The sequence below is a fragment of the Fringilla coelebs genome (assembly GCF_963513975.1).
Source record: "Fringilla coelebs genome assembly, chromosome: 8".
Lineage (NCBI taxonomy): Eukaryota > Metazoa > Chordata > Aves > Passeriformes > Fringillidae > Fringilla > Fringilla coelebs.
Genome location: NC_140066.1, coordinates 30,270,682 through 30,284,559, shown reverse-complemented (window position 1 = coordinate 30,284,559; position 13,878 = coordinate 30,270,682). Strand labels below are relative to the sequence as shown.

At 41.3% G+C, this 13,878-nt stretch overlaps 1 protein-coding gene across 1 annotated transcript; it reads right to left on the bottom strand.

Annotated features, from left to right (window-relative positions):
• Window positions 1-620: 620 nt before the first annotated feature.
• On the bottom strand, window positions 621-11,235 carry LOC311156156 (inactive pancreatic lipase-related protein 1-like; the record flags this gene model as incomplete). Its single annotated transcript, XM_084209898.1, has 12 exons — window positions 621-684; window positions 1,877-2,044; window positions 2,373-2,484; window positions 3,459-3,591; window positions 3,720-3,838; window positions 5,221-5,340; window positions 5,596-5,715; window positions 6,815-6,923; window positions 7,951-8,085; window positions 9,721-9,846; window positions 10,275-10,429; window positions 11,187-11,235. 12 exons carry the CDS (start codon window positions 11,233-11,235, stop codon window positions 621-623), a joined length of 1,410 nt encoding a protein of 469 aa, XP_084066024.1.
• Between the last annotated feature and the right edge of the window lie 2,643 nt (window positions 11,236-13,878).

The following is a 13,878-nucleotide window of genomic DNA, read 5'->3' as shown; positions in this document are numbered from 1 at the left end:
CAAACAAACATTACCAAAAATAAAAACCAAACAAAACCAACTGCTTTTTTTTCTAGACTAGGAAAGTAGTGCTCCATCACTACACAGAATCTAAAGCCTTGCTGGGGGGTTGATGTCCTCCAGGACAGGGTGTTGTGGTGGAGGAAAGGCCACCCAGAGAGACCCAGTCTGGGCAACATCAGGAGAAACTGAGAGAAGGTCCCCAGGAGCAGGAGATGTGTGGAGCTGCAGATCCCCAGCAGTTGAGTGAGGTTTTATCAGTGAGGATGAGCTTCCTCTGGCAGCAGAGGAGACACAGCCCCCTTGTCCAGCCAAATGCTGAGGGACGTGAGGAAGGATGACTTGGGGACAGAAATGAGTTTGTTTCTGTTAGCTGCCCCCTTTCCTCTTGCTTGAGATTATTTTGAAACAGGCTGAAAGCAGGGGAATTCTTCAACAGGTTTTGGCCCATTCATTCCTAAAGCTACTCTAAAAATTCTGTCTCTAGAGAGGTATCCACAGACTTAACCTCTGCCTCCCAAACCAGCAAAACCCCACCCCAAAAAACACACACCATCAGTACTCCAGTGTTTTTTGTATGCTTTTATTGGTAGCAAGGATTTGGGGATCCAAAAGTGCTGTTAGCAAGCAGTCAGAGTCTGCAGGACATCCTCCCTCACGGTCTCAGACCCACAGAAACGGTACCTGTGGGTAAAGGAAATGAGAGCACCGTGAGCTGTCAGCAGCTGTTGAAATTGTACAAGTGGATTTTCTTTAAAAGTAACACAACCTGATCTGTCATTTCAGGCAAGTGAACAGAACAAACTTTGAGCTTCTAAATTTGAAGTATAACTGCTGGGGAAAGCACTGATAGACTGTATTAATTCTGCTTCATTCCCCACCTTGTTTTAATGTTACAGTTGTGGGGTTTTTCCCCAGATTTTGTGCTACCATCTCTTTAGAGATGACCACAGTTATTTGTGCAAAGGTCACAAGTCCAGTAGAAGGGCGAGTTCCTATCTACAGAAATATACTTTGTCAGCGATGGGCTTTGGTGACTGGGAGCTACAGCCAGACTTAGGACCGCTGCTTTAAGGTAAGTTCAAGTGCTACTTGGCTGTAATCATTTCACTTTGCTTGAAACTGTTTCCACCTCCCATGTTGTCTTTCAAATGATGGAATTTTAACTGTGCATTTGAAAATAGAATAAATAAAATTTAAACTGTTCTAGACACCATGATGTGGATAAAATAAAATAACTGATCAAGAACATGAAGGAATTTAGAGTCCAGGAAAATTAGTGAAAGTGGATCAGTAAAACATGCTTCTATAATCTGAACATCCAAGCTCTGCTTTATGAAGTCTAGAGAAATCAATGTTAGCCTCTTTAACTCAGCTTTATAGTGCAGGCTCCAAGTGTTAGTGTTCCTCTTTGGATGGGTGGATTTATTATCACCATCCTCTTTAGTCATTTATGACCTTAAGGGTCATCAATACCAATGGAATACTTGGCTGATTGCATCTGACAGAGAAACAGACACAGAAATAATCTGTTTTTATGGACAGAAGGAGTTTAGCAAGAGTGATGCTGAAAATCCAAGTCAGCATTAATTTTTCTTGCCCAAAGAGTTTCACAGAAAATTTTCTTTTCTAAGTCCTGGAGAGATTTTCAATTTTTCTTTGAGGTTATTTAAGGCAAAGGGTTGAAGTAGCAGTGAATAGAACTATGGATGAACAGTGTCTTGAAAGGAAGGAATGAAAAGGTTTCCTTGAGAATCTTTTCCTTTTAATGCCTTAAATAACTTTTCTTGTGGAAAGGCTTCCAGTCCACCTTATAATTTTGTCCCCTGTCTTCACCAGTAACTTCCAAGATTTTCACAATTTTCACAATACTTACTGTGCTCTAGTTTCCCCAGCTTCTACTGTGATAGTTGCAGCTCCCAGGTGAGGAAGAGATGGGTTGACCCTGTTGTTGTTCCAAAGGAATTTAACCTTGGTCAATTGTCCTACATTAACTTCGGCATCAATGTAGGCTGTGTAAGTGTGGCCTGGTCTGAGGGTACCCCTGTGAAAAACAGCATTTTATGGATGTGAGGCATGGCAACATTTAGAGTGAATTAGCAGTCTTGTCAAAGGCTCTGCTGTGGTGGCAAGAGGGTAGTAATTGAGCAGAGAGAGAACATTCATCCTATTATATGGCAGCAAGATTATTGCCAGATTTCTGATGTAATTCATCCCAAATCACTTTTCAGATTCAGCAAAGGCAGGTGGGCCTGATATGCTGCCTTTTTGTTTCAGTCTTCATAAGATCAATTAAAACAGAATTATTAATTACAAATACAAATTAATGGTTCTAGAAGAAAGGTTTCTTTTCTATTGAACTTTTAACTTACTGAGTGATCTGGTGCTGCTTTGTGTTGCCTCCACTGCCATACAGGGCAACATTCGCATATCCTTTAACTTCGCTGTTTCCAGAGAGGGTCACAGATACTTTGTACCTCCAAACTGCACAGAAGAAATAGAATTACTTAGACTGTACCCTGGGAGAAACAATCCCCAAAGCATCCAATTCCATTTTTTTTTGGGTTTTTTTGTTTTGTTTTTGCTTGTGTGTCTGTACAGTATTGTTGAGAGCAGAAAATACAAAACACCTGTGAGTGAAATCTGTTATGTCCTAATGAGATCAGCATGAGAAATTGGAGATATTAGTGTTACCTTCTGGGAGAAAAAAAAGGGAGAACTAGTCTATATTGTAGTAAATACAATACAGATCTCAGCATTTTAACCATTAAGGCTTTCATACAGAGTGAATCTGAATATAAAGGGGTGTTGGGGGATAAATACAGATACAGAATCTAAGCAGCATGAAAGAATTCTGAAGCTACAGGAAAATAATTTTTGTTGGTGGGAACTTCCTTCTAGAGAGCAATTAGCAAAAGGAACTCAAGGAGATTCTGATTTGTGCTTACAAGGGCAAACTAAGCAGTGTCTTGTGAGAGCTGGCTTTTAGGATAAGTGAGGTTGTAAAGGAGCTCAACTTGTCTATCCAGCAGCTGTGATCAGCTTGTTCTTGGCCTTTGTCAAATGGAGATTTTGGCATCTCCAATGATGGAGATTTCCCAGTTTCCCTGGGCCCCTCTTCCTGCATTAACCACTGCCATTGTGATGTAATTTTCACTATTTAATAAGAAATTCCCTTTCTGCAACTTCTGTGCATTGTCTCTCCTCCATTCTCTTTGAACACAGCAGTTCTCTGAACAACTCAGTAACCTCCACTAGACTCTAGAGTTTGTCAGTCACTTTCTTGTCCTGTAGTGCCCCAAACTGTCATTAGTGATGGGGCAAAAGAAGATAAAGCATGAAGAACAGAAGAGACTTTGCACTGTGATGAGATCTGTTCATCTGCTAAAGTTACCTGCCGAACAGGCAAATAAAATTTTTACAAGGAGTAGGTAGCAATGGATACACTCAAAACTCACGAGGAAAATCCTTGGCCTCCCTAGTATGCAAGTAAAGTTTCTTGAACTCTTTCTTAGTAGCCTGGTCCTTGAATCTGTCTGCGTAGTGTCCCATATTTGGGCATCCCTCTGGTGGGCATGGGAAGCATTTTCCCTAGTGAAAACAAATATATCTATTAATGACATTATCCAGCCAGACAAGGGAAAGAGAAATTAGTCAAAGGATTTATTTTTAATAATGTTTTCAATAGGGTCCATCCCAAAGCTCTGAGAAATACTTACTTCTTGAAAAAGATTATATGAATCACACTGATAGCCTAAAAATCCGTCAGGGTACAGGATACTGTCCGAGTAATACTTGTAACTCCGCAAGTGATTGCAAGCCACAAAGTCCCGCGTTCCTGTGAAAAGATGCCTGAGGTTGGTTCTCCTTTTCTCTTCCCACTCAAGGAAAGCAAGCCATGTCACCGGGATGCATCATTCCTCCTCAAAACCTCATCTCAGTTCTTGCAGAATCAAACATGAGATTGGAACCTTACTTGCTTCTGATGTACTCACCGAAGGAATGATTCCCTAAGGAATGTCACTGGCTCAACAGGTAGAAAATGCAAACTTGAAATGCTTTGTGGAGACAGACTGTGCAGCTCAGCCCTGTCCCTCAGAAAACTCTCATTCAAGCAATCTGACAGAGTTTAACCAATGGAAACTGCCTGAAGTAGGTCTTTTGTAGGCAGCAGTTTCATTACCATAACAAAAGAAAACCAAATGAAAAGTATTTAACAGTGAACTTCCTAGGGCAGTGCTGATTTGCTCCAGCTGAGGGCTTCAAAACAAAATTATTATTATTTGGGGGTACTTAAGAAAGGGAGACTCTTAAAATTAAAATAATGAATATATTCTTTTCCTTTGTGTTTCCTGTATTTTCCTGACTTGGTTAAAAAGAAGACCATATACTATGCAGTTATTTCTTTGTGCTTTAATTCCCCATTATTGATAACAAGTTTACTCTCTCAAAAAAAAAAAAAAAAAAAGAAAAGGGGCAAGAATGAAATAGTAATGCCTCCAGCTGCATTGAATAAACCTGGAGTAAAAGGCTAGAGATCACAAAGTTGTTTGCTGTAGTGTAAGAAAGAACTCAGATAATGTACTGAAAAATCTCCACAGCAGAAATCTTCAGAGTTTTTAATTTACTTTTTTAATCTTATGTGCAATTTATTTTTAGAAAGATAAATACGAATCCTCTGATACTTAGAAATTTTACTACAACCAAGTAAAACAACAAAGTGTATTTGAGCAACTATGTGCCAGTCTTTGTCGAAAAATAGGCACAATGAGATCACTTCAATGCAACTCTGACTGTAATCTGTAACTTAACAAGGAATCGAATTAATTGCTCTATCTATGAAGAATTTCAGCCGAAGACACCCTCCCAGGAATAGCTGTGAACATCTTTGCCCAGTTCCACAAGTGCTGGTGCTGGACAGTTAGACACAAAATGCAATGTGTTGTTAAAAGACCCTTCAAAATGTTTGGCACAGCTCCAGCAACTTTTGTTTCTGATATTAACTCCTTTAGAGGAAATACAGTTTCCAGAGGCAAGGCCTTTGTCTTGTTTACTTTTTAACAAGCTCTGGAAAAGTGGTGTGTTTTGAGCATTTTTACAGCTTCACTGCAGTCTGCAGCTGGTGGATACAGCAAAAGCTAATGTTAAACACCTGAATTAAGGCAAGATAAGTGGCTCCACTTTGAGGGCTTCCCCTGAATTTATAATGCAAACACTTACCTTCCCAGATGCCATCGAGATCTACGATCTGTGAAATAGGGTTCTTGTCACAGCCTGGCATCTCCTCTCCTCCATTTGGATAAAAGTCAAGATGTCCGATAGCTGGGCGAATGCCAAAACCTGGAGCATTTGAAGCAGGGGTAAGCATGTGTTAAATGAATGTTTCCTCATACCTGTAGCTGCTGGCTCCAAGTTTGCCTGGGCACCGTGTTTTAGGACAGGAGCCGTTAGTGACTGAAGTGGTGAATTTGTTCTGTTCTGCCCCAGAACAGCCTCGGGGAACAGTCAGAGCACTGAAGTGCCAGAGGGCATAAATAATTCAGTACAGTAAATAATAAATAATAAATAATGAGTAGAGTAGAGCTGCATACTCACCTAAGTTGGGGATGGTGGGAGCTGAGTCTGTGTGGATTACATCAACAAATTGTGCATCAGATTTGTCCAGTCTGACTTCAATTGGAGTGCCTTGAAAATAAGGTTGTGCAGGGTCCAGTCCTGAGAGAAAAAGAGTAGTGTTATGTATGAATAAAGTAATGTATAGGTGTAGAATCATTTTACATATCATTGATCGATGGTATAGAATGAATGTCACAAATATAGTTGCCCATGGTTCTTATATCTAAATAATATAGGCATTAATAAAATGAGGATGTGTGCTCTCAACTTACCAAGTGGCTTTTCTCTCAGGAAGTCACCTGTGGGAAGCCTATTAAATTTTACTGCTTTACATACTTACAGCAATACTGAATGCCAACACTTGGAATAAATTTGTATTTTAATTGAACTTCTCTTTAATAACACTGCTGAAACAGCATACTGTGTCTGCATCCCAAGGAACTGATGCATCAGCAGAGTTTCTAGAGTCCCTTGCTTGAGAGTACTCAGAGGAAATTGTGCTGATAGCACCCCCTGCTTGCAGGTGTTGAAACCTGCCTGCCTACATCGGGCTCCAGTCAGATTTTGGGAAAAACATCTGGTTTTGAAGCAATGAGCTTTGCTTTTGAACCTAGCAGAAAATGGAGTCAATTTGCTTGCCAAATTGCTGCAGCAATTTCAGGTGCTTGTGAAGTCTTGCAAATTGTACAGTTTTAGCTGCCTTATACTTGCATCTCTTCTTGTGTCCCTAGGCAGCTTATTTTGGCTTTGCTTTTAAACTGAATTTTGTAGACTACTAGTCCAAGTTTCACCAAGCCTGAAATCCCCGAGGAAAAACAGCAGTTGAAAAGGGTTTTGTTAATAATGTCCAAAATTGTCTTTTATCCCTGAAAGGCCACTCTGCTTAATGCACAATGCCCTTGGCATTGCCTACATGATGAATAAGCAGCTCAAACCCAGAGCTTTAACCTCTGGAAGTGCTGAACATTTTTAAAAGAAATCCCTTTGCTGTGTAACAAACGTGCAACAAAGCAATTATCACGTTCCTTCCCCCGACTCAGCACAGCCCTGCTCCTTGGGGTACAGTGTGAAAGGAGCATAATGTCCCAACTGCCCTGACTATGGTGCAGCCCAGAGAAGCAATCACAGTGGGATGATTCAGGGTGGGTAGCAGGGGTTTGGGAGGTGGCTCTGGTGGGAGGTGGCTGCGGGCACTGACCTGTAATTCTGCCGATGCCAGGGAGCCTCCGGCCGGCCTCACCAGCAACATGTGCTCCCAGACTGTGGCCAATGATGTGAACATTAGCTGGGGAGTATCCATATTCATCCTGGCAAAACAGCAAAAAAACAAACATTGCTATGCCCCTTTGCATCAGCAAACAGCACCAGGGAGGACTTGAAAGGAGCTGGGAAACTACTTTTAATTTATCTGCTGGCACAGGAACTCCTCTAGGTTTTCAGCATCTCTTTGTCAGTCAGTTCTGTCCAGTACCTAGATTTTCCAAACCTCCTTATTCAGCTGCTGCCCTGGTTTGGAGGTTGGTATAACTCCAGACAGCTCTGTGAAGAATCCTGAGGGGCTCTGTATTCTTCCAGAGGGCCCATTAAGGTTCAGAGAATGCTTGTCTGGCTTGCAAGAATAAGGCAGGCAGGAACTCTTAGTTACACCTGGCAGGTTAAGCACCACTCAAAGCTGGAGGAGGCCATGAGATGAGAAATGCCTTCAGCCTTTTTGGACAGGAATTCAGTAGCTGCAATGCAGATGTGGAGAATGGGAGGTGGGTCAGAGCACTGCTAGACCCAACACACTCTCTGGTTTTAGTTATTTATAGTTCTTTAATCGGAAATTTGTGTAGATTAAGACAAGGCTTCAGACAAAGCTTCCCTTGCCATGTGAGGCTGGCTGCAAAAGGAGCCACCTCCTGTGGGTTTGGGCAGTGTCCACCTCAGCTTTCCCTGGGGCAGCTGGTGGGTCCTGCTTGTCCCCAGCCAGTGCTGCCAGCTGGTTTTCTGGTGTCCATGTGAGCTCATTGGTTCTGTCTCCATGAGAAAGAAGTTTGCCATATCCATTATTTCTGCATATTTAGTTTTGCACTGCATTTCTTAACATCTACAGGGTAACCCTTTGGCTGTACTATGAATGTCCTTTAGAATTTCCTCTCCTTAAGTCAGCAGGCCTCGCTGCTATCACATAATTTTCTCCTTTTAAAAAATTGTGTTGTTTGTTACAAGTGCTACTGATAATGGAGTAGAGAGCAATATTTTCTGCTGGTTACATCCACATTTGTGAAAGTTCAGAGCTGTATTTCGAAAAGTCAGTATTCTAGTCGAGCTTTAGAAACAGCAGACTCTTACCTTGAGGACATTAATAAAATAAGCGATTTCAGCGCCCACGACGCGGACGTTGTTGGCTGCCTGGGTGTACTGACACCTGGAACCTTTCTTCCAGCTCACGCAGATGCAGTTCACATCTTCCACAGAAAGCATCCTCTGTTTTGTAAAACAAAAGTAAAAACATTGGTAAATAGAGTATGGGATTAGTTCATGTTGGTCATTGTGGCTCAGCTACTAAATCTTGTGTGAACTTGTATGAGAATGATTTGAAAACCAAAGCTGTAGCATGGATATGTTCTCAGAGGGGTTTGTGTGATCACACAATGCTGAAAGAGGGTGATACGTATTGCAGTAATCATTTCAAATCCCCAGAGCAGTATTTTTTACAGGAAGGAGAACAATATCAATAATGAAACGTTCAATTTGTATTTTCAATCAAACTTGGTACGTAGCACTAAATAAGAGCTCCATTTATGCACCTGTTCACTTCAGTGATTTAAAAGTATACTGTAACTCAAATTCAATTAGAATATTTTTGATAGTAAAAGGGAATAGTGGTTTTCTGATGCAGGTTTGTAAGAAAGAGAATGTTTTTATAAGATGGTGTAGAAGCTGTTGGTGTTTATTTTGCATTTATGGCTGTATTTGGGAATATGCAGGTAGAGACTCTGCCACAGAATCAGAAGCTTTACTGCTCTCCATTGAGCTGGATTGTTTGGCTAAAAGTATTTTGTTTTAGCAACTTAGGTATATGGCAACAACTGAGAAAGGACAAAAAAGGCAATAAAAGTGTCTGTGATCATACTACAAGTGGTAAAAATCAGTTTGCAGGTACTTGAAACAAATTATTGACTGACAAATCCAAGAATCATGCCTCGTTCTTTCTTTTCTTTTGATCTAGCATCATAAAGAAGAAGGCAATGAGGATGCAGTAAATGTGAAATAGCTTGATTTTAACTTCAGATTGTTCCTCATAGGGTTCTCATAAGTAAAATAGGAATACATTATTTTAAAAAATGGTATTTCTGTTAATGATTGAAAACCCTTATCCTCAAAGTGCCATCAACTGTTATTTTGCTCTTTGCTGCATGACTGGGGGCTTTCATTAGCTCCAGCATCAATTAAAAGGATGTTCGGAGGACTTGAGAAAAGCACAAGCTGGAATTGCACTTTTTATAGAGACAGTTAGGAAATAATTTGTGGAAGTAGCACAAAAATCAATAAAGCATAGTGCTTTACTACATTCAGTGCTCATAGCAAGTCCTAGATGGAAAGCTTTGTTCCAAATACTCCCCTTGAGGTCCCCATTGAATGTACATTTTTATGTCTTTGTTGCTTTTGGCAATGGCCAGCCCAGCTGCTCAGCCTCCTGCACCCATGTGGCAGCCCAAACCTTCCTGACCGCCCTTCCACGTCTAGAAAGCTTCTCTTGGCTGGAGAAATAGGATGCAGGAGCTTTGAGTCTTCAGGTATTTCTGGAATCCCCCCGATCCTAGCCAACATCTTGCCCCAAGGTTTGTGTTCTTTTTACCAAGAAAAAGGGCACTTACTGAGTCAAATCTTTTTGTCACTCACTTCACTAAAGAGAAAAGCTGAATGCATTTTACCTCATTATTGCCTCAAGGTGCAAAGCTACATATTAAATTTGGTAGCAATGCGAAAATGTGAACTGATTTTTGCTTTCTTATCACTACAAATACCATGAGAAAAGTGGGTTAGAACTAGAGAAAACAGGCAATTGATATGAATGTGTTTATAAATGCAAACTAAGGGTGTCCCTGTGGTACCTACCTTGCACATGTCTGACAACCAGTTTTCTTCTCCGTGGTCAATAAATCCATGTACAATAAATCTGGTCTTCCTGTTTGCATTAAAATTTGAGGCCTTGAGTCTTGACTTATCAACAGCAGACACCTCCTACATTAATGTAGATTTAAAAATGTGATTAGCATAGAGAAGAACTTAATAAACCTTTGAATCTGCTTCCTGTAAATAAGTTTTCAAAACTGCAAAGACCTGAACTGTGCTTATCTATGCAGGTCATTGAAACTTTTGCGATGTTGAAGTCATTGGCAAGAATTCACATGAAGGTTCACGTGAATTCAAACCAAAGTCTGATACCCATTTTAGAGCAAACAAGACTTCAGCGTGCTTTCGTTTTTTTTTTTTTTTTTTTGTGGAAAAAAATACCCCAAAATGCTCAATTTCCCAGTAGTTCTCAGCAGGACCCTGCCAAGGAACTAGAAGGGGTGGTCTTTTGAATAAAGTGGAAGTTTGGCCATTTTTAACACTTTTCAGGAACACAGCATGTGATACAGCAATGTTTAAACCACAACAGTTCTTACTTGAGAGTAACCCGTGTTCTGTCTAGTGTACAGGAGGAACTGAGTGCCTATGCTCTCTGGTTTCCAGGGTAATTTGTAGATGGGTCTTTCTACAGTCCCAGACCATGGTGCATCATCTGTGAAGCACCCAAGCCTGTCATAGCAAACTTCTTTGCCTGTAGCATGAAGACAAAAAAAGAAAAAATCTGAATGAGCAGAGAAATGGAGCAGTCAGAACTCATAGCATGGCTTCTCTGATGGGGGTGGGTGGGGTGTCTTTTTTTATTCTAGAAAATCCCACAGTTTACAGAAAGCCAAGACCAGCAGTTGCCCTCTCCTAGATCTTGAGAGGCTGCAGTTTATCCTATTGCTCATCAAAAAATTCTTCAGAGGATTCCTTTGTGGTATCCTTGGGTACCCTCCCCCAGCTGTTGCTTTGCCCAAGGCAGAGACAGCTGATGAGTTTCTCCTAATGCCAAGCCAAAATATTGCAGATAATCAGCAATAACTTGAGACTGTGCTGAACAGCTGACTGCACATGGAAAGTCTTATAGTTACACAAGCCAGTGTCTTCTGCTGAATACAAAGCTATGCCCTCATTAGACTGCCTGCCCCCCTTGCCCTGGCTTTTTTTATTTTCCATGTCCATCATTAATAAGAGTACAAGAAACAGTTCCCTATGTATAGTAGAGAAGTAGCTTTGTTCTGCGATAGGAAACATCAGCTTTTCTTGCTCACTCTTAGGGCAGAATTCCCAGAGTGGAGAGGAAAGACAACACTCACTCTCATCTCATCATTCCTGTATGGAAAAGTGAACCACGTTAACCTCAGTAAATAAGTCTTAAGGCAGCAGGGTGTAGAATAACAGATAGAAATAGGTGGAAAATACAGCAGCATAGAAAGGCAATACAAACACTAACCCCATATGCTTACCTTCTGCTGCGCTGAGCAGAAACAGGCCAAGAATCCAAATTCCAAGCATCTGGAACAGCAGAAAAAGCAGCAGCTAGGATTTGCTAACCCACTCGTTTAGCAAGCACACTCAGCCCTGTGGTGCTGAATTTTCTCAAGGTGAACAGAGTGCCTGCTCTTTCTGCAGGATGTATCCCTGACTGCTGTGTGCCAGACACACTCTGTGTGAGTCAGCTTTGTGTTTGCTTGCCCCATGAGAGATTGGGGGCCATCAATATACAAAATATCATAACAACAATCATAACTTAAATCCAGGCTGGTTTTTTCCTTCTAATCAGATGTACAGGAGCTTCTTTAGAATTAGCATGAGGATTAGAGAACATGAGCTGTCATTCCCCTTCCCACTCCTGTGCTGTGAGAAGCCACAAATCTGACGAGGTACAAGGAAAAACCCCCCGACCCAAACTACTTACCATGGAGTCTTGAAGCTCCTTGAAGCATTGGTGTGTGAACATTGCATGTACTTTTATAGTCTGCTTTATCCTTGGAAAGGATCCTAGAAAGATAGGAATATTTGTTTCAGATAATAGTTTCTAGATAAGATGGCAAACAACTTTAATGGCTGGTTTCTCTGATAGCTCCAATATCCATGGTCATAGATTTCTTGAATCAGTGAGCTGGATCCCACAATATGATTGGAGCTCCAGAGGCTGGTAATTCCCAGGCAACAACTCATCAGGAATGGCTCATGGAACAGAACTGTATGGATCTGTGTGTCTTGTCTTGGCTGGGAAGGCTTTTATTTTTGGGGTGTAGGAGGTCTGCTGGGGGAGTTAGTAGGGAACCACATCATTTTTAAGCTCCAGTCCTTGCCCTGTATCCAGTGACTTCAGATGTGAAATGCTCCTGTGTTTTCTGGGTCTTTTGATGAAGGCTTATCGCTTTTGGAATACTCTTAGTGGGTTTGGTATATTCTTTTCATAGTGAAAGAGTCTGGCCTTCTCCAGGCATCCCTTTAATTTCCTGGCTGAATTAAGTAGATGCAGGACAGTTGTGAAAGCACTGGGATCCTTTCTGTACTACCCATGAAGCCCAAGCTTTGAGAAAAGTTCTGAGCGATTCACTGAGAGCAAGCACACTGGAAATATATACAGATGACATTCAGAATTCCCCCAGACACTGGGAAATGGCTGGAATGTTACAAAGCTCTGTAGATTGTTCTAGTAGAAACATCAACTAAAAGGTGAAAAGCAGCCTGTGCGAAATGCACAGGATTAGGTCTGGCAACCCCTTGGACCTGTTTGTCTCTAGAAGAAGGCCCTAAGTGAACTCCAGAAGAAATGAGACCTGAGCTGGCTCCACTTAGAGAGTTTCATCAGCTTGGCTATGCTTTATGCTTTATATGTTTGCAAACTTGATGTTCCCTGATCTCCACCTCTGGGAATGACCAAGTGGATACCAGTTGTTCTACTGCTATCATCAGTGATAATGGAGTTAATTTCTTTAAATAGCTACATTTGGTTTTTCATTGAGATACCACCTTTGATACTGATGTAGAGCTTTGTGCTCCTGTCTTTAGTTGAAGTGGGATATTGGTTTGTAAATAGGTTTGTGTCAGTGGAATCAGTACATGCCCCAGTGCAGTGACAAGATTTTACACTTGTTCAGAATGAGGGGGGAACATGGGGGAAGTTTTTCCCAGTTAATTTAAGAGCTGATGGAAAAGATTTAAGTTAGGATTTTTTCCATTAGTCTGCTGCTCTTATTCAATACTGTAATAATACAGGTCAGACAGAATAAATGGACAGCTGCTTGCTTCTCCTTTGGGAAGGCTGGGCAGGGCTGGGATGCATTCCCTCAGTGCAATGCAGGCTGCTCTTTGCCTGGAGGAGATGCTCTGGTTCTTGTGGCCTCACAGACGGGGGCTTTGGAAAAAGGATGGGTTTTGATTTAAGACAGAAAAAAAGTAATAAATTAAGGCACAACTATGTTTCTCCAGTCCTGAAGAAAGTGTAGTCTAGAATAGGAAGTAGGCAGAAGACAGGACTGGATTTCTGGTGTTCAGGATGCTGTCGGTCTCTCTTGGGACACTGTGGAGCTTCCCAGCATTGTTCACTTCTCCTTGCCATGTGTCAGTTGCCCAGGAGACTTGCAGGACTCAGAACTGCAGGTCTCTCTGGCTGAATCTCAGACTTGTGTTTAATTATGCTTTTAATTTTTTCACACTTGTGATTAATCAAGGATACAACAGGGCTGGGGTTTTTCTTTAAAAAAAAAATCATTCAGAATTCTATACTCATAAATGTTTTGTCATAGTATTTCTGCCCCTTTTTCTTAGAACACTATCTGCTCAAGTGCTTGTATATCGTTTATCAAACATGGGGCAATATGGGGGAATGGGAGTAAATAAATTATTAACTCTTTCTTCCTCTTCATTAGCTCAGAGTTTGGGTCTTAGAAAAATATCCACTGCCTTGGTCTCTTGCAGCTGCAGGAGGCTCACTCATGCTGTGCTTTGCAGAGCAGTAATGGTCATTTTAAATGTGAAATGGTCAGTCCCAGGTTTTGCAAACCTGGTTCCTCAGAGTTTCTCATCAGGACTCTCAGTGGCCCCTGAGAAAGTTTGTGTTTGAAATTAAACAGCATCCAGGAGCTGGGATTCTGTAGTTAGTTCCTTGCAAAGTGGGGGCACTTGAGGTTTGCCTTGTCTGCC